Source organism: Nyctereutes procyonoides, unplaced genomic scaffold, assembly GCF_905146905.1.
Source record: "Nyctereutes procyonoides isolate TBG_1078 unplaced genomic scaffold, NYPRO_anot_genome, whole genome shotgun sequence".
Classification (NCBI taxonomy): domain Eukaryota; kingdom Metazoa; phylum Chordata; class Mammalia; order Carnivora; family Canidae; genus Nyctereutes; species Nyctereutes procyonoides.
In genome coordinates, this window is record NW_026575037.1 from 2,757,892 (window position 1) to 2,776,915 (window position 19,024).

At 42.0% G+C, this 19,024-nt stretch overlaps 1 protein-coding gene across 9 annotated transcripts in view; it reads left to right on the forward strand.

Annotated features, from left to right (window-relative positions):
• The window catches only part of RABGAP1L (RAB GTPase activating protein 1 like), a 720,977-nt gene that overhangs the window by 699,510 nt on the left and 2,443 nt on the right, over positions 1 to 19,024 (forward strand). For 8 of the 9 annotated variants that reach the window (XM_055319527.1, XM_055319525.1, XM_055319526.1 and 5 more), the window contains 4 exons: positions 3,427 to 3,537; positions 9,425 to 9,529; positions 12,789 to 12,872; positions 16,663 to 16,734. In XM_055319527.1, coding sequence (XP_055175502.1) covers positions 3,427 to 3,537; positions 9,425 to 9,529; positions 12,789 to 12,872; positions 16,663 to 16,734 — 372 coding nt within the window. Of the gene's footprint in view, positions 1 to 251; positions 1,066 to 3,426; positions 3,538 to 9,424; positions 9,530 to 12,788; positions 12,873 to 16,662; positions 16,735 to 19,024 lie in introns of those variants that run through there. The other variant, XM_055319533.1, reaches the window with a different exon arrangement.

The window sequence follows — 19,024 nt, forward strand, 5'->3', positions numbered from 1 at the left end:
CAGGCTGGCGGGCTGACCTTTCAGAGTGAGGCTAAGCCCATCCAGATGGAACTTTCTTCTCTGTTCTAGTAGAAAGGTGAACTTTTTCTTGCATCAGTCAGTTCGGTGGGGGAAGTGCAGGGGTCAGTTTTGGCTCCTCCGGGAAAGGCTGCAAAAGCCAACCCGGTAAGAATCCTCACTCGAACCCTTAGCAAGTGGGGGCAGCTTCCCTCGCAGGACCCCCCACCCCGGGGTGGGCAGCGGCGCCCGGCTGCCGGCTCAGGGCCAGGGAGGACGGCTGAGCACGCCTCCCGCCCCAGGTTCGGACTTTGGAGGACGATACTGCATTTTCGGCCTCACAGCTTGCTTTCCCACGTGTCTGTGAGCGCAGAGCCGGAGTCACACTCCCACCGTGCTGCTTGCTGTGCACACACCCAACCGAAGCTTCTTGCTAAAGCCAAGGCAGTAGGGGCGCTCCCATAGGCGAGTTTGCTTTTGAGGGATGCTTAGACCCCCACACCCCCAGTATCTCCCAGATCTTCCCTGCCCACCCTGCACCCCCTCGGCCGCGTGTCCATAAGGAAGGGTTCCAGGTGCCACAGGCGTGGTAACGGCACGTTTCCAGTCAGCACGTCAGCTGAGCTCACGTCTCTTCCTCAGATGCTGTCACCCACCAGGCGTTTATCTCCCAGCAACAGTGAAGTAGCCACCTGGTGCATCTTTAAAGGACTCGGAACAAAGTACTTTTCATGTGTACTTCGCCTGTAGGTTATTTTAACTCCCCGGCAAGTGTGTGTCACTGTCACCTGAAAACCCGGTAGCTGCGACATTGTCACTTGTGCTAAATGACTAAGTAATGGCTGAGGGGACTGTACCTTGGAGTCCCGCAAGGAGTTTCCGGAGGACTCGGACACGTGATTCAGGAGTAGGGGCTGGAGGAGCGACCCCGTGGGCCCCTGTGAAAGGGTTCGGCGCGAGGGAGGCAAATCGCTTCCCGGCCTAAGCAGCCTGCTCTGTGAACCGCGTGTGATGGAACGGAGCCGGGTGCTGCGGCTGGTTCCCGGCCAGGAGGAGGAGATTGGAAAAGTTTGTGAGACTTTCTTTTTATATATGATTCTAGTTTTCGACAAGTATGTAAGTTGTTTGCACGAGAAGGAGTAATAAAAGACTCTCTTGCCCCTGCTAGAGTTTGGGTTGCTCCAGCTCTAAGATGAAACATTCAGCTGAGGGGGCCCTGGCTGTTTGTCCGTAGACACACACACACATGTATGAGTGCCTGCTGTTAGGGCACTTCTGTGGGGGGTCAGAACGTCCACAGATTGAGGGGACAGACAGACTGATGGAGAGCCGTGTGCCCCTACGAGTATGGACAGTGTCTTTTCAGGAATGTCTGGGAAGGAGTTCCTGGCAAGACCACCCCTTGAGGGGTTACATAGTATCTTAGCCAAAAATGAAGATCCAGCCTGGTTTCGGGTAGAATATGAGCTTCTAAAAGGAGTGATTTTAAGAAAAAGCTTCAACGTTGGCTTTTTATCCTTTTCAATGGAATTGAATGGCTTTTAATTTTTTTAGACATTTTAAACACGTATTCTGTATTTATTGTTGAAAACTTAGAAACACTTTGAAAGTACAAAGACAACAATAAAAATCACCCACTGCCTGCTATTCATGTTATTTGTTATGAAAACGAGACTTTCTAGTTACTTGTCTTTTTTTTTCTCTCTATGAAGTGGCTGAAGCATTTCTTTGATCGTTAGATATTTTTCACTTATATTTTAACACTGCATGGGATTCTATCGTGAATTTATTTAAAAGTATTTAAGAGATTTTGAACCTTTTTTTTTCTTTTTCAGTAGATTTCTTTTTTTAAATATTTTATTTATTTCTTCATGAGAGACACAGAGAGAGAGGCAGAGAGAGAGGCAGAGGGAGAAGCAGGCTCCATGCAGGGAACCTGACACGGGACTCGATCCTGGGACTCCAGGATCACGCCCCAGCTGAAGGCAGGCGCTAAACCACTGAGCCACCCAGGGATCCCCGGTAGATTTCTTTTTCAAAAATGTTTTGGCATTCCCCAACTATCCAAGTCTTTCTTTTCCAGAAGAGAAGACAGAAATAGACTCTGTTGGCTGGTTCTGGTCAAAGCACAGGTTCAACCTTTGGCTTCTGTTAGGGGAGCCTCTGCCTCCATGAAAGTCTTAGGCTCTGTCCTTACCATTGGTTTCTTAGCCCTTCTTTAAAAAACAAAAAAACAAAAAAAGAACTTAGGCCTTTTTTTTTTCCCCCACATAAGCTACCCTAGGTTGTTTTATGGAAGATAAAAAAGATAAAAGTCCTTTCACCCCACACGTTAGACTGTGATATACTATCTTCCAGGGCATAGATTTGTCTTCTGGTTGTGCAGCACTGCTTCGTCTTGAGTTTCTGCCAGCCTTGCAGAAAACACTGTTAGGAATGTAAATCTGAAAAACAGGAAGGTCTCATCACGTTGAAGTCTTTCCTGTCAGCTCTCTTTGAATCTATCACTGCTAACAGTAGCAAAAAAAAAAAAAAGAAAGAAAGTACTTTTGATACTTTGTAATGGAAGACAGTAAATTGCTATTCTGAAAATCAGTGTGAATGTACACAGTTCATAATGTTTAGTTCAAAGGGGACCTTTCTTCCTAAGAATGTGACTTGGTTCTTTCACCATAAGACTTTGTTTCAGATTTTTCCTGGACGTTCAGGAGGAAAAAAACAGCTCAGTAATTTCTTTTAATTTGTTTTTGTTAAAAACAAACAAACAAACAAAAAAAAAACAAGCAAACATGTCAGAAGGATTGTTGCTCTTACTAATACAAAAATTGGTGTTCAGAAAAGTATTTTTACCCCAAGAATGAAAATGTCCATTGATAGCAAAAGTCACGAACCCCCATTATCCTGATTCTTGGCTTAGTGCTCTTAATTAAATAGATTCAATTAATTTGAACTCTGATACTGGAAAAACAATTTGAAGAGATGTCTAGTGGCTTCCCCCCATTTCATGCCGTCTATGTCATGCAGTTCCCCTGGAGGTTCAGAGTGGGATTGTTGTGCGTGTTTCAAACAAAGGGTGGCCCATGTCTGTGTTCTAGGTGAAAATGCCACAGGATGGGGGAGATGTTGGAAATTTTTCCTTTTGTGGCACCTTTTTTTTTTAAAAAAAAATGAAGCCTTTTAAGTGCAGCCTGTGGGGGACAGTTGTAAGTTTCACTGGGTCTAGAGAACCGCACCCGCACCGCTGGCTTAACTCACTATTGTTTCCCAGACAGCAGTCCTGCCTTCCTGTGCCACTTGCGCCTTCTCCTTTTTACACCTTCAAAAGTTCACTTTGTTGTTGTTGCTTGTTCCCCTCACCGGTCCCCTTTGCTTCTGCTGGTTTGTCTCCACACTAACGCCCCCCCTCTGGCTGTCACTCTCTTCCTGCAGAGGGAGAACCGGAGACTCCAGGAAGCCAGCATGAGGCTGGAACAAGAGAATGATGACCTCGCCCATGAACTTGTCACCAGCAAAATTGCTCTGCGAAATGACTTGGATCAGGTAAACTTGTCATTTGCTGGGTGGAAACCAAACCATGACGACCTCCTCAAGGGCAAGGGCCAAGTGGCTCTCACTGCAGTCCCACCGGGGCTCACGCTGTATTGGACACTGACTTGGCTGGATGAATGGGCGGGCAGTGGGCAAGAGGGGACAGCTTTTGGACTGAATCGAGAGGGTGGAAGGCTCAAGCCTTTGCAAATGATTTGGGTTATTTCCAAACAGCATGTGTGACATATTTTTTTATACCTCTAAACTTCTCCGGTGTCTCTTCTCTTCATCTGTACTTTTCCTAAGCCAAGGGCTGCCAGCATAATTACCTGGGAAGATCAATCACCAAGACTCTACTCATGCCACTCTAACAGCAGGAGGCAGTTTACTTTCAGTTCCAGAGAGAATTTGCATCCACAATAAATGAGAAGATTTTAGATGCAGTATGTACATTAAGATATATGTACTGTTGGATAGACAGGCATTCTAGTGGCTAAGAGCCAAGATTGCCAAGGTGTGAATCCTGGCATTACAGTCTGCTCAGCACGTGACCCTGGGCAGTTCTTAACCTGCCTATATGTGTTAAATTGGGTAAAGCCTTTCAACAGTGTGTGTTCAATAAATGTTAGCTGTTGCTAGGAAGACCTGAAATTGTTCAACTTCCCTGGTTCTTTCCAACGGTACAGACAGCTTTAGGACTTCCTATTTTCTGTGTTTTAAAAGATAGTTGGCAATATGGAAAGAGTGGATTTAATTGATCCATTTATTTAAAATTATCTCTCTTTTCCGACTTAACAAGTGAATATTCCCAACAAATGGTGCCAGGGTCAGAAAAAAATGAGACTTAAACTGTTGAATCTGTATTAATGAGACTATGGTGGGGACTCAATACTTTAAGGAAAATCTTTTTTTTTTTTTCCCTGTAAGGAAAATCTTGTTTTCATGTTAGCTCTCCTAATGGTCTGACTTGCATTTGATTCTGTTATTTCAAATCTTTTATCCACTAATAGTTTTCTTAAGATGGATAACTAAATGAGAAGGAGTTTTAAGCAGCTGGACCCTGCAGGGGGATTCGGTGAAGTTCCCTAGAGAGAGTCATACATTGCAGTTGTACAGGGAATGTACTTGGTGTTACTGATCAAAGCCTTTCAAAGGATTAAAAAATAAAAAGATGGAATGTCTACTGAATACCTACTATGCACCAAAGACTATATTTAGCAATTTTATAAGCATCATCTCATTTAATCTTGCTCATGATTCCACCAAGCAAGTATTATTTTAATCTTACATTTAATAAATGAGGAAAATGACATATATACTCTGACTTGGAAGCTATTCTAACAAAAGTAGAAATCTGGTCAAGAATATGTATGCAAGATTATTTACTACTTAGAAGTAGTAAATACGTGTACAAGATTGTTTACTACAAAAATATGTGCACAAGATTGTGTTACTTAGAAGAATAAAAAGTAGAAATAATGTATATGCCCAATAGAAGGGGAGAATAAAAGAATATCTGTAAAATGTCTTTTTGGAATCATTTTTAAAAACAATGGGAAGATGATGTTATAATAATATTTTTGTAAAACCTATAAATTTATCTGTATATAATTCTTACATATAAATTGCAACGGATATGGCTGGCAAAGGGCCATTATGTAGGAAAGGACGCTGAAATGTACTTTAAAATAAAAAAAGCCTACAAGGAAATCCATCAAAATATTAATACTAGATATCTCTGGGCGATGAGAGTCAAATCTAATTTTTTGGTTCATTTTTATACATTTTTTCAATTATTCTGTCTTTTATAAGGAGACCATAAATTCTTAACCACTCTTGATTTAGTAATAATATGCATTATACCTTTTTAATAATCAGAAAAACTATTTTTAAAATGTTGTGCCACCAAGAAGATCCATTTTCTGGATCAATCTGGAAAGACTGCTGCATGAGTACTCCTGAAATAATTGATTATTGACTACGCGGGTAGACAGCTCATGGAGATTCTAGGTACTAGTCCCTGAAGAAAAGATTCCTTCATTCTTTCATTTTTGCCTCTTTCTCTTATTTCCTCCCTTTATACCTCTCTTTTTAAAAAAGTAAGTAGGACCTGGCCCCTGCCTTTTGAAGCTTATTACCTAGGTCAAAGAGTAAAATTATCTATTTTTTGCATATCTCTTCTGAACATCTGATTTTGCAGTTTCTGCCTGAGTGAGGTTTATTTGCCTATATAGAAGCTGTCCCCGTGCTTTGGGCATCTTGCCCCCCAGCCAGCCAGGAAGGGCACCAAGAAAGTTCCAGCTCTGCCTGCCTTCACCCAGTCCACCCTGTACTTTTCCATTGCCACTTCTATCAAAATCAGATCTCTTAATTAAAACAGCAAAACTTTGGCAAACATTAAACAAACGTGAAAGCAGATTGTATTCAAGACAATATTTAAAGCAAACAAGAACTAATTGGGAAATTAGGTACTCTTTAAAAATGAATTATTCCTTACCCTCATCATGTGACTGCTGGCTTCGGGCTTCCTGGGCACCAGAGGCTCTTAATTATTCTCTTTGACAGAGCCTTCTGCTTTGACAACTCGCCCTCCCTCAGACTCTTAAAATAAGGACTTTGCAGTGATTAACAATGTAAAAAGATACAACATCTCCATTTCAGTTTCTGTAGCAAGCTACCTTCTAGCCTTTCTGGTCCTTTCTTGTTCCCAAGGAACAAACAGAAGAGACACAACCTGTACTTTGCCACTAATGATGCTGCCTGGTCCTAACCATAGCAAGTTCTGCGTTAGAGCAGAAACTCCATGTAATGAGTGACAGAGTCTTCAGTTTTGTTTTAAATTGAACTGGCTTGGCTAGTTCTTCTAGTTCTTTGAGAAATCTAAATCTTTTCTGAAAGATCCTCATCCCTGATGTGAGAGCTGAATCCTTTGATCAGGTTATCGGTTGATTCATGATGGAATCACAAAAGGCAGTGCTTTTTCCTCTTATGTGTTTGTCATAGGAGCTTTAGGTAGCAATTACAAGTCTCCGTATCAATAAGGTGTATAAGATATTGGTAAGTGATGGCGTGCTGGGGTGGCTCATTCAGTTGGGTGGTGGACTCTTTTAGGCCAGGTCATGGTCTCAGGGTCCTGAGATTGAGCCCCACATCGGGCTTCTCGCTCAGCAGGGAGTCTGCTTGAGATTCTCTCTCTCTCCTCCTCCCTTTCCCTCTGCCCCTCTCCCTGCTTGCTCACTCACTCTCTCTCTCTCAAATAGATAAAACTTTTTTTAAAAAAAGATGTGATTAGAATTAATAATGACAATGATCTTAACAAATTATGGTGAAAATTTTATAGTTTGAGTTCAAAGATAGAATATGAGTATCTTTATGTGTAGTACTATGTTCCTAGGGATTCATTTAACATGAAAGATGATTTCTAATTAAGTAAGGTATAGAAATTGGGTGTACAAAGACCGAGAAGACTATATTTAAAAGGAGAACCAAGTTTTTCAGATCTGGTCCTGTCTTGATCAACAGGAGAATCACTCCAACTTAACTGTTTAACATAAAGGAGAGACTCTGGATGAAGCTTCTAGAAAATTCTGATGCTCCCCCCACATGGGACCCACAGTAATTTTTGCAGATGTTGGAAATGTTTCTTTAGTGTTCCATAACTATGAAATAAAATGTCTAGATGTGGTACACAACTTAAGAAGCTTAAATGTCAAGGTAGCAGAAATTTACAAAAGGCTAAAAATTGGGGGTCTCTTTAAGAAACCAAACTTAGGGGATCCCTGGGTGGCTCAGCAGTTTGGCGCCAGCCTTTGGCCCAGGGCGCAATCCTGGAGTCGCGGGATCAAGTCCCGCATCGGGCTTCCGGCATGGAGCCTGCTTCTCCCTCCTCCAGTGTCTCTGCCTCTCTCTCTCTCTCTCTGTGTGTGTCTATCATAAATAAATAAATAAATCTTAAGGAAAAAAAAAAAAAGAAAGAAAAAGAAACCAAACTTAGAGAACATTCATTCACTTCAGAGTGGCCTGAAGAGAAAGGACTCTTCTCTTCACAAAATGGAAACTTCTGCGAGTACTAGAAGAGAATATTAAATTGTACTTTTCTTTATTAATTAGGAGGGCTGTTGCCCAAATAATTCTGGGGTAGAACCAGTTATAGGGAGCTACATTTGGTTAGATTTTCAAGAGCACTGAAATGATCCATATAGTTATTGGATTGGATTCTCTACCCTATGACCTTCCATCAGAGACTTTTGGGGAGCCCCTCCCTGCTTTGACTGCAGTCAGCTGACTAGCTCCAGAATTCACTGTTTTGAGTTTCTATAATCTGTATCAGATATCTTACAATTCATGAAAACTTCACTTGCAACATATATTTTACCTACCTCTAATTTTAGGATATTTTTTTGCTATGTAGATTTCCCCCTGCAAAATCTAACATACCAGAACAAATTTTAGAGTCTTTAAAAGGGACTTTTTCATCTTAACTCCACAATAGTTCCAAATTATCTGAAAACAGAGCAATAGCCACTAGAATATGGGACATCAGGAACTCTAGGACAGAACAGAGAAGCCAGAGTGCAGTTTCCCTGCGGACTGCGCTGGCCTGGCCATCTGGACATGTGGGAGATATGGTGAAACACAGGCCACCTGGCCAGTTTTTACGATTACTTGGATAATTTTTCGCTGTTGTCAGCCAAGGATAGCTTCTCCAAATAGCTGCCTCTCCTCTGTGTCTGTGGCTCTCTCTCTACTGAACTCATCCTGTGGCCCTCTGCCACCTGCACTCCACACGGTGCACTAGGAGAGCTACATCCATTCACTCCCCAAGTGCTCGTGGAGGACCTGCTGCTCCCATGCTGGCCTCGGTGCTGGGGAGAGAGGGATGAGCAAAAGAGCTATGGTTCCTTCCTCCCAAAGCAGGAAAGTCAAACAGGCGAGATAAGTAAGTAACAGATGTAATCTGTTGTTACAGATTGTGCTAAGTGCTATCAAAGGAAATAAGAGAGAGGTCAGCAGAGGAACCCATGTAGATGAGGGTGAGCAACTGATTTAGGTAAGGGTGAGTGGGACAGGGTTCAGGGTCACTTCACTGCACATGTGGACTTGAAACAGACCTCCAGGGTGAGGTCAGGGTCTAGAGTGTGTAATGGGCATGTGTTCACTAAGTTAAATATAAATATACACACAGTGCTTTCCTGGCTAATTGGATTCTATATCCAAGACCTAGTCTATATTCTCTCTGAGCTTTGTCTCGGCCTTTCTAGAAACATGGTCTTTTCTGTTTGGACTCCTGTTCCATACTTCAGTTTTCCCCAAGGCTATCTCTTGCATGGGTTTTTGGTCTTAACTTCTCTTTGCTGTACTCCCTGTCCTGTGTGAGGACCTTCGTGAGCTGTTTTACCTCTGCTGGTCTTTGAATTTTCTCACCTGTTGTCCGTGGATCAGCCTGTCTCCTCTCTGAATCCATCCTCATCCCCTGCCCCCACCATGCACTAACAGCTAGAAGCTTCCATGTAAGGCTCCACCCTTTCATCCAGTCCATCTACACAGTCTCAGAGTGAGTCCTGTTGTGATGTCTGACAACATGTAAGAAGCGTTTAGAAAGATCATGTCATTCACGTCTGAAGTCAGATCATGGCTCTGATCTTAGATGTGTGCCCTAGTCACATTAATTCATCTCTCCAAACTTCACTCTCATTATCTGTAAAATAATTACTGTTGTGAGGATGAGAGATAATGTGTGCCAAGTGCCGGCTGTATACTTGGCATTCGATAAAACAGCTACCCTCTGGGTGAGCCAGGAGGGGGAAGTGGGTTTTGGTAGTGATGCAGCAATCATAACTAGAGAAAGCACACGCTTTCTTTCTTCACCTTGATGATTGTGATGTTCTCTGATGTGCAGGCAGAAGACAAGGCAGATGTGCTGAATAAGGAGCTCCTCTTGACCAAACAGAGGCTGGTGGAAACTGAAGAGGAGAAGAGGAAACAGGAGGAAGAGACAGCCCAGGTAAGAGGCATAGGTGGGCTTTTCTTTGCACAGGTGTGTCGGCGCGCGGAGTTAATACTCTAAGCATCAAGTAAAATTAAACTTATTCTAAATCAAGGGCAATGTTGAAGCAGGACATGTGAGTAGTGTTGGGTCTTGCCATTTCATTTGGAGGGGGTTAGAAGTAGAGGGAAGACCTGATTTCTACCCTTGAACAGCTTTTAGGAATACGCCTTTACTCAGATATCTAGCAAGAGGGTTAGGTTTTCTCTAAGTTTAGCAATTTGGAATTATGATCCAAGAGCTTTGGCAAATCTGCACTTTATGTCCCGTCTCCAAGGTAATTGACTTCAGCGGTAGTTTGAGAGGCCCAGGGAGCAGGAAGCCTGCAGAAATCTCAGCTGGGAGTTGCTCGGTTTTCCTGATTCATGCCTTGGAAGGAGTGTCGGCGTTCCTGCCAGAGCTCTCAACCCTTAACTCCCTGGGAGAATGAGAAAGGCAGCCCTTTGGGAACTAGCCTTGAGGTTGGCACCCTCCGGTCTTCACGTGCGTTATGAGGATGATGGGCTGGATGACACCATCTGGATGAAAGACAGGAGGGGCCTCTCTACCCTAGGAGTTGAGACTTCTGGTCTTCCTGAGAAGAGCAGGCCGATGTTCTTCACCGATGTTCTCCATCTCTGCCAGTCCCAGCCAGGCATGAGTCACTCACTTATTTTAATGACACCAGAACACCAATAATACTAAATATAAAACAGAACACAAAGCATTTCTAAAAGCTGTATCCAAGCAGAAAAAAGTCCACTGAAGTTAGGAAGGCATGTATCATTTAGCACCCTCCGGGACTGACAAATCTGCCCCCCACCCCCACCCCCGTTTTTAAAAAAGATTTTATTTATTCATAAGAGACACAGAGAGACAGAGGCAGAGATAGAAGCAGACTCCATGCAGGAAGCCTGATGCAGGACTTGATCCCGGGACTCCAGGATCATGCCCTGGGCCGAAGACAGGCGCTCAAATCGCTGAGCCACCCAGGGATCCCGCCCCCCCGCCATTTTTAATTGGAAAATGATGATGACTCTTGGCATTTAGTGTGGACCAAGATTTTTTTTTTAAACATAGAATTTTTCAGGAGCTGTTTAACCAGTTTGATCTGGGCTTTTTGAGGGGTTTTGTTTTTCTTTACCTCCTGTCTTTCTTGGGCCCATTCTTTAGGTAAAGAATGAAGCAAATTATTAATTTATTATTATTTATTATTATTATTATATTTTATATTATAAAATAGTAAATTTTATTATTATTATTATTATTATTAGCAAATTAATCTAACCCATGTTTCTTCCCTCCCTTTGTATGTGCGTGTGCATATGTGTGTATATCCTGTTTTAATTGTTAGGCTACCTTTGTGAGGGGAGGGATCTCTCTTCATTTGCCAGATAATGAAATCATGGTTTAGAGAAACTAAATGACACTTACTCAAAGCCTGTGAGCTTTCTAAGTCTGCCCTGAGGTCTGTGGGGCCTTCTTGTGGGAGGGTGGAGAGGTGTGATTGGCATCCTTAAGTTACATGGCAGAGAATAGAGACTAATATAATAAATATATAAATATATATATATATATATAAATAAATAAATATTATAGAACCTATAAATTGATTTTAGGATTTATGGGGGAATCCCTGGGTGGCGCAGCGGTTTGGCGCCTGCCTTTGGCCCAGGGCGCGATCCTGGAGACCCAGGATTGAATCCCACATCGGGCTCCCAGTGCATGGAGCCTGCTTCTCCCTCTGCCTATGTCTCTGCGCCTCTCTCTCTCTCTCTCTCTCTCTGTGACTATCATAAATAAATAAAACATTTAAAAAAAGGATTTATGGGGCACCTGGGTGGCTCAGTGGTTGAGGATCTGCCTTCAGCTCAGGTCCTTATCCTGGGGTCCTGAGATCAAGTCTCACATCAGGCTCTCCCCGCAGGGAGCCTGCTTCTCCCTCTGCCTATGTCTCTGCCTCTCTTTGTGTCTCTCATGAAAAAATACATAAAATTTTAAAAAAGAATATAAAAAACAGGGGCACCTGTGTGGCTCAGTGGTTGAGTGTCTGCATTTTGCCCAGGTCATGATCCCAGGGTCCTGGGATCAAGTTCTGCATCAGGCTCCCCACAGGGAGCCTGCTTCTCCCTCTGCCTATGTCTCTGCCTCTCTCTCTCTGTCCCTCATGAATAAATAAAATCTTTTAAAAAATAAATAAAAAGAATTCAAGGACACAACAAATACAAAGAAATTTGAAAGGATTCTAGCTTGATAAGGAGTCCAATCATAAATTGCAATAATTGTGAATTAGCGAATACAGAGTCTACCCATTTATAATGTGGGATGCTGCAAAGGAGAATTTAATTTACTCTGGTGATGTACTTAAAGATTAACCAGAGTTGTTTTGTGTTTGTTTGGTCAACAACTTGAAAGAATTGAATTCTTTCCTTCTCTGGTGGCACCTGAGCTTTGTGACTGCCCTACTTTGCTTGATACCTGGAATCCCCGAGTTGCTGGGCTACCGAAATAAGTGTTCATGGTTTAGCACTTCTGTGACTATAGCAAGTACCTGCACTGTGTGGCATGCTGGCTCCTTCGAAAGCCTCTGTTCAGTCCCCAAATCTCCTGACCTCAGAAGGTCTCGACCTGCTTCCTGCTCTTGCTGGCCCCAGGCTCAAAAGCTTCCTGTTCCCACCTTCAGAGGTAACCAGCAGTGACAGTAGGAGCTCTGGATGGAAATGCCGAAAATGCTTCTTCAGTCATTGATCATACAGCATTAGGAGAAGACACAACATTGCCTTCATGTTTTGTTTTAGACCCTCATAAGAATAAAGATGGCTTCGGGGCGCCCAGCTGGCTCAGTCAGTGGAGCATGAGACTCTCGATCTCTGGACTGTGAGCTCAAGTCCCACCCTATGTGTGGAGATCACTTAAAAATTAAATCTAAGAAAAAAAAAAGATAACTTCTTAATGGACACTATTTAACCTATATAAAATAAGTGGTAAGTATAAGCAGTTGTATAATGGGGTTGTTCATACATCTTATACGTTACAGGAAAGAAAGAGAGATGTCTGCATCCCTGGAGAGGATCAGGCTTTTCGAACGCTCAAGATAGAGCTTCAGTGAGGAGAATTTATACAGTTGTAGTTGCTAACATCAGCCTTGACCGGATCAGGCCGGCCTGACATATGTGTTTGTTGAAACTCACTAGGGTTTTGACTGAGGCTTGGTGTTTCTCATTCTCTGTCCTTCTAGCTAAAAGAAGTCTTCCGGAAACAGCTGGAGAAGGCAGAGTACGAGATCAAGAAGACCACAGCTATCATTGCTGAGTATAAGCAGGTATCGTGCCACTGCAGTCTGTGTTGCCATAAAAGTGACTATTGTTTCTCTTTGGGGGAGAAAAAACATTTTTGTCTTGGGAGTTTCCAGAACAGTGACTGCAGGCATTCATTAAATTTGGTGGCTTACTCTCTGCTCTGAAATAAGCAGTGATTGGATGTGCTTTCTGATAATGTGGGAGGTGTAACTGGGCAAAACAGTCTGCTGGCTATTTACAATGTTGGGTAGCTTCAAAGGAACAGGAAAGTTGATTGTGACCATTGGGATCCTGTCTCTGCCCTACTCGAAGCGGATTTCCAGTAGACCTCACTGCTAACATTTGCCTCTCTGCCAAGGACTAACGTTTGGTGATTGTATCCAATGAGTATGTCCTTTGCTGTCACATGGCTATGTGGCCTTACCCAACGATGGCCAACACTAGCAGAAAACCTTCTGCTAGAACCTTTGATCCTTTGGTCTCTTAGTGGAGGGCTTCCTCTTCATGAGGACTCCTGGCCCCAACATCAGTGCTCCCAGAAAGCCCTCATTCCAGATAGAGTAGTACTGTCTTACCTCTGCTGCTCATGCTGGGCCACGGCAAGGACTCCACCTTCTGAGAAACCTTTGTATGGACTGCGAAGGTTCCATGTTTCCAGAGTTAATCAAGGCACCATGTATCACCTGCTTTTCCTAAGAACTTCCCTGGGGTCTCCTGCCTCATGTAGGAGTTGGAAGTCTGATTCCTATTCTTTTTTAAAATGTGTTTTACAGCTTAAAAATAAAATGTATGTTCCTCATGGAAAATTGAGAAAGTGTAGAAAAGCACAAAGAAAACACTAACCCCCCCTGCTTAACCTTGCCAACTAGAAATAATCACTGTAATACACTGAATTTGCTTGCATTGTTGCTTTATACATAAAAATGTCATTTATATTGTTTGTATTAATTTTTTGCAACTGGTTCACTTCATATATAATGAACATTTTTTCAGAAAGATTTTTCTCTTTCACGGGAAATTGCTTAGAAATAAGGCTTCAGAGCTGTCTTACTTTATGATAATCAATATATGTTTATTTAATACCTGCTATCTGAAACCCTTGATTCCTTAAGGGGAGTAAAAAGATGAATTCAATTTCTCTCCTTCAGAAGCAGATCTTGTAATGGGGAGGTAATATCTGTGCACAGATAAGAGGAAAGGGAACTTATTGCCCATGGAAAATGAAACCCTTTCTGGAGGAGGGGTAATGTGAGCTGTGCTTCAAAGGCGAGACGAAGTGCGATTTAGGTACGTGGAGGCAGAGGAGGATGATAGAAACGAGGGGCAGAGAACAGCATGCAAAGGCACGGAGGTAGATTAGTGAACACAAACAGTTTTGTTTGTCAAGAGTTTCGAGTACAGTAAAGAAGCAAAGGTGAGTTGGGTCCCAGTTCAAGAAGGGTCTTCAGGTTAGGCAGAGAAGTTTGGATTTTATTCTGTTTACAGTAGGAATATATGAGCAAGAAAGTGGAATGATCAGAGACATACTGTTGGCACTAATCTGTCCCAGTGAGAAATGTGGAACCAAATGGAGACCCACAGGCAAAGATACAGACCAGTAAGAGGCTAACGGCAGAGTCCAGGTGAGAAAATACAGGGCCCTGAACTAAAATTAGTAGTGAAAATGGAGAAGAGGAAGACACAAATACAGTCATTTTTTGTTAGACAAGGGAAAACACAAGGTGATCCAAGACTGTCACTTTGGGTAACTAGGAGAAGGGATAGTTAGACATTAACCAATCCAAGGAACATTATAAACCATGTGCTGTGAAACTTGCCATCACTGCAAATGGGTTTTTTCATCACCACATTAGGCCATGGTTGGCCGCCATATGCAGCACTCTTCAAAATAGTAATCCTCAGGACTGTTCTTGAATATTATCTGGCAGGCACTACCAGTAATGTAAAAGGCAACAGACCCATCTGTTGGAAGATAATTAGGATATAAAACATAATCCCAATGCATTCTATAGTTGGAATTGCCTAGGATTGGCTTTATTTTGGAATCTTTGGGGTTATTTGAAAGGGTATTTGTTTTGCCAAAATTACTAGGGAGAGAGCTTCTTTCTCACATTAGCCAGTACAGTCCTATTCATTGTTTCCAGGCTTGGATCTGGAGACACTGGCAACAACTCTATAAGCAGGCCCTTGTCTCTAGAGCCATTTTTTAGTAGACTGGGATTTTTTTCTCTTTTAGTTGAGAGCTATGAGCGGTGGGAGAGGCAGAGGGAGAGGGAGAAGGAGACTCCCTACTGAGCAGGGAGCTCTAAGTGGGGCTTGATCCCAGGACCCTGGGATCATGATGTGAGCTGAAGGCAGATGCCTCTCAAAACAGACATTAAAAAAATCCCAGGGGGAACACCTGGGTGGCTCAGCAGTTGAGTGTTACCTTCAGCCCAGGGTGTGATCCTGGAGACCCAGGATCGAGTCCCACATCAGGCTTCCTGCATGGAGCCTGCCTCTCCCTCTGCCTATGTCTCTGCCTCTCTTTCTCTCTCTGTCTTTCATGAATGAATGAATGAATAAATAAATTAAATAAATAGATAGATAGATAGATAAATAAAATGTTAAAAAAATTTTTTTTAAATCCCAGAGGCACTTGGGTGGCTCAGTTGGTTAAGTGTCTACCTTCAGTTCAGGTCATGATCCCAGGATCCTGGGATTGAGACCCCCATCCCTGTAGAGACCCTCCCCTCTTCCCCAGAACTCCCTGCCCAGAGGGGAGTCTGCTTCTCCCTCTCCCTCTGCTCCTCCCTCCCCAGCCCCTGCCTCCCTCCCCCCAAAATAATAAAATCTTTTTATGTCTATTTTGATAATAGAGGTAGATCTTTGTTTTTACTTCAAATTGCATTTTATTTTTTTTCAAATTGCATTTTAAAATTGGACATCTCGTACCTTTTTTTATTCCATTTTTCAAAAATAAAAGATTTGTATGTCATTCAAAGAATTTGAACTTCCAGTACTTTTTTTAAGCAAATGCTTTTGTTTTGTTGGTTGATTTTGACTTTGAAAGCACTTATTTCTACTTCCTTCTAGTACTTGTTGTTAGCACCTTATTTCAGAGTCAATAATAATGAGATTTTTCTTTAATGAGCATTTATTATAGGCCAGATACTATATTGAATCCTTCACACAGATTTCTTTTTCTTTTGCTTATCATAGCACAGAACTATATATTTATGAGGGAACCGAAGCTTAGAAAGATTAGTGAATTTGCCCAAGGACACACTGCTGTAAAGTACTAGAGCTGGACCTCAGGCTTGTCATTTCATACCATGTTGCCAAACCACTTGATCAGAAGTTTAGTCTTTATTATTTTCTGATCATTTTAACTCTGTTTTATGCCTTCTGGCACTTCTTAAGGAAAGTTCAGGTAATTGAAAACAGATACTCCCTTTGTGGCTGTACACAGAAGTTCCTAGTCCAGAATTCTTTTTATCAGGTTTCCACAATGGTACCTTGTACAAAGTGGATATTCAGCAAAGATTTTATAGATTCCAAAATAGGAGAGGAATTCACTGGAACTAGTCACAAAAGCTAGTGATAGGAAGAAATCAAATTATCCCATGTTTCTACTAATTAAGATCAAAATATGGTTTAGGCATGGAACTCTCTCGGGCTTCCTGCTGTGCATTGCATTTGCAGGGCTGTTCTTTTGCAAAATTTCTTCTAGCATCAGAGAAGCCAGAGTAATATATGAGTTGATAAAGATATATGCACCTGCTACTAGCGTTGTTCTGTTTTCTAGTAAAGAAACTCTTTTCTTTCCTTCAGATCTGTTCCCAGTTAAGTACCAGACTGGAGACGCAGCAAGCAGCCAGCAAGGAGGAGCTGGAAGTGGTAAAGGTGAGGAAGAATGAGCTAGATCTGCTGTGATGGTTTCTTCCAGATTCACACGGTCTTAAGTCAGTACCTGGGGGGATATCCCAGTGCATGAGGATGAGCCACAGGCAGGACAGTTTACAGACATCACATCCACCCTGCCCCTCCCGTTGTTTGAAAGGCTTTAGGATCTGTGGAGAACAGTGTCTGTCTCTGACCCGGGTGTGATCCTCTTCCCTGCCAGCAGAAGGATGGTGTTCCCATAAATCTTAGGGATTGTCTGAGGCAGGTGGTAGGAGTGCAGCCTCCATCCCGACTGTGCCTGCATAAATATGGCTTCAGTGTGCAACCCTCGGTGAGCATTCTGGGAGCATCATCCCATTGCTCTCCACCATTTTTTAGAGGGTTAATTTTAAAGAAAACTGTAGCATTTATTTATATGCTGCCCCCTGGTGGTAAAACTTTTGTTGCTTAAGTAAGAAAAGCCATTGCTTTATTCCATAGAAACAACAGGAAGCCAAATGAATTGGTGTTCTTGAGAAGCAGTGTTGGCACAGCCAACTCTTGTGACCTGAGGTTCAGAAACCTGACATATTTCTCTTTGAATATATCCAGGGTTAATGCTAGTGATGAAGTGCATTCTAGGCACGTTGGCATATAATATAACAACTTGTGGACAAGTTCTTTACCTCTAATCTTTATTTTGTATCCTGTACAATAGAGACAATATTACCTGCTTCAATGAGTGATTTTTTTTTAAAGATTTTATTTATTTATTCATGAGAGACACCGAGAGAAACAGAGAGGCAGAGACACAGGCAGAGGAAAAAGCAGGCTCCATGCAGGGAGCCGATGTGGGACTCGATCCCAGGTCTCCAGGATCATGCCCTGGGCTGAAGGCAGCGCTAAACCGCTGAGCCACCTAGCTGCCCTCAATGAGTGGTTTTGAAGATTAAGTAAGATTACGTATATAAAGTGCTTAGCTTAGTAGTTGGCACATAATAATATGTATTTTTATAAGTTTATGACCTGAAAATCTGAGACAGGAGAATTGAAAATATGAACCTTATTCTGACTTTATATTCCAAGTGTTTTTTTCTTATTTCATGTTCGAAAACAGTCTAAGATTATTAGTGACTATGATCTTGGTCATCTCCCTGCCCAAGCCTGCTAAAGTTTTGGGTTTGTATCTTCCCTCTCTGGTTTCCTTTTACTTTCTTCTGACTTATATGCCTTTATTATCCTTTTTTAAACACTGACCTACATTCAGTTAACTATCCTGAACTAAAATCTTTGTGGAAATAGAAATGAAATTGATTTATGTGGATAACTCAAGGTTTTGTTGAGCATCTAACTGTGGCCACAGCTATTAGACTTCTGTTGTTTTACAGAAATGATACATAACAAAAGTTTAGAATTTTCCTACAGGAGTAAGATCTACATATGCATGTGAAATATGTAGAGTATAATAGTTCAAAAGCATGTAAGCCAGTACTGAGTTGGATTACACTGACAGGCTGGATTGTAGAGAAAGCAAAATCGTAAGAACTACAGACCAAAGATGACTTTGTGGAGGAGGCTGAACTGAGGAGGTTGGGTGAGAATTCTGTTAGGATTTAAAAAGGACATTCTGGAAGAAACTGTGAGTGAAGACCCAGAAATCAGAATGAGTCTCATTAAGGAGACTCATGTACTTAAGAGTGTATATCAAGGAATAGAGGAACTACTGGATAAGGAGGTAGGGGTGTCTAATGAAAGGCCATATATTCAGGAAGAGGAACTTGAACTTGTTTTATCTGAATAAATACTTACCGTGTATATTGTTATAAGGATTATCCCATTTAACCCTCACAACTTCCTGAGAAGGTAGACACTATTATATCTTTCTTTTTAATGATTTATTAGATCTTGTTTTTATTGATGATGATTACCAAAACAGGTAATTCATGATCTCAAGGTCACATAGCTGGGAAGCAGTAAAGACAGGATTTGAACCCAGGGAGTTAGACTCTCCTCTCCATTCCCTTAGTGGCGATAACCATACTACATCCTCTTTCTCCAGTGCTATTTTCTTTTCATCTCTGGTTTGATGCAATGCTATAGCTTTTGATTTTTCCATCCTCCCACAACACCGTTCCCCTTTCAGGTCTTCCTCCTCTATACTAGAATTAGAATGAGCATCCTAGGGTAAACTTGACTCTGTCATTCTGTGTATCAGTTTAGAACTAGTTTGGCCACATATAGGAAACCCATAATAACAATGGCTTAAACACAGAAAATGTTTATCTCATGTAAAAAAAAAAAAAAAATCCAG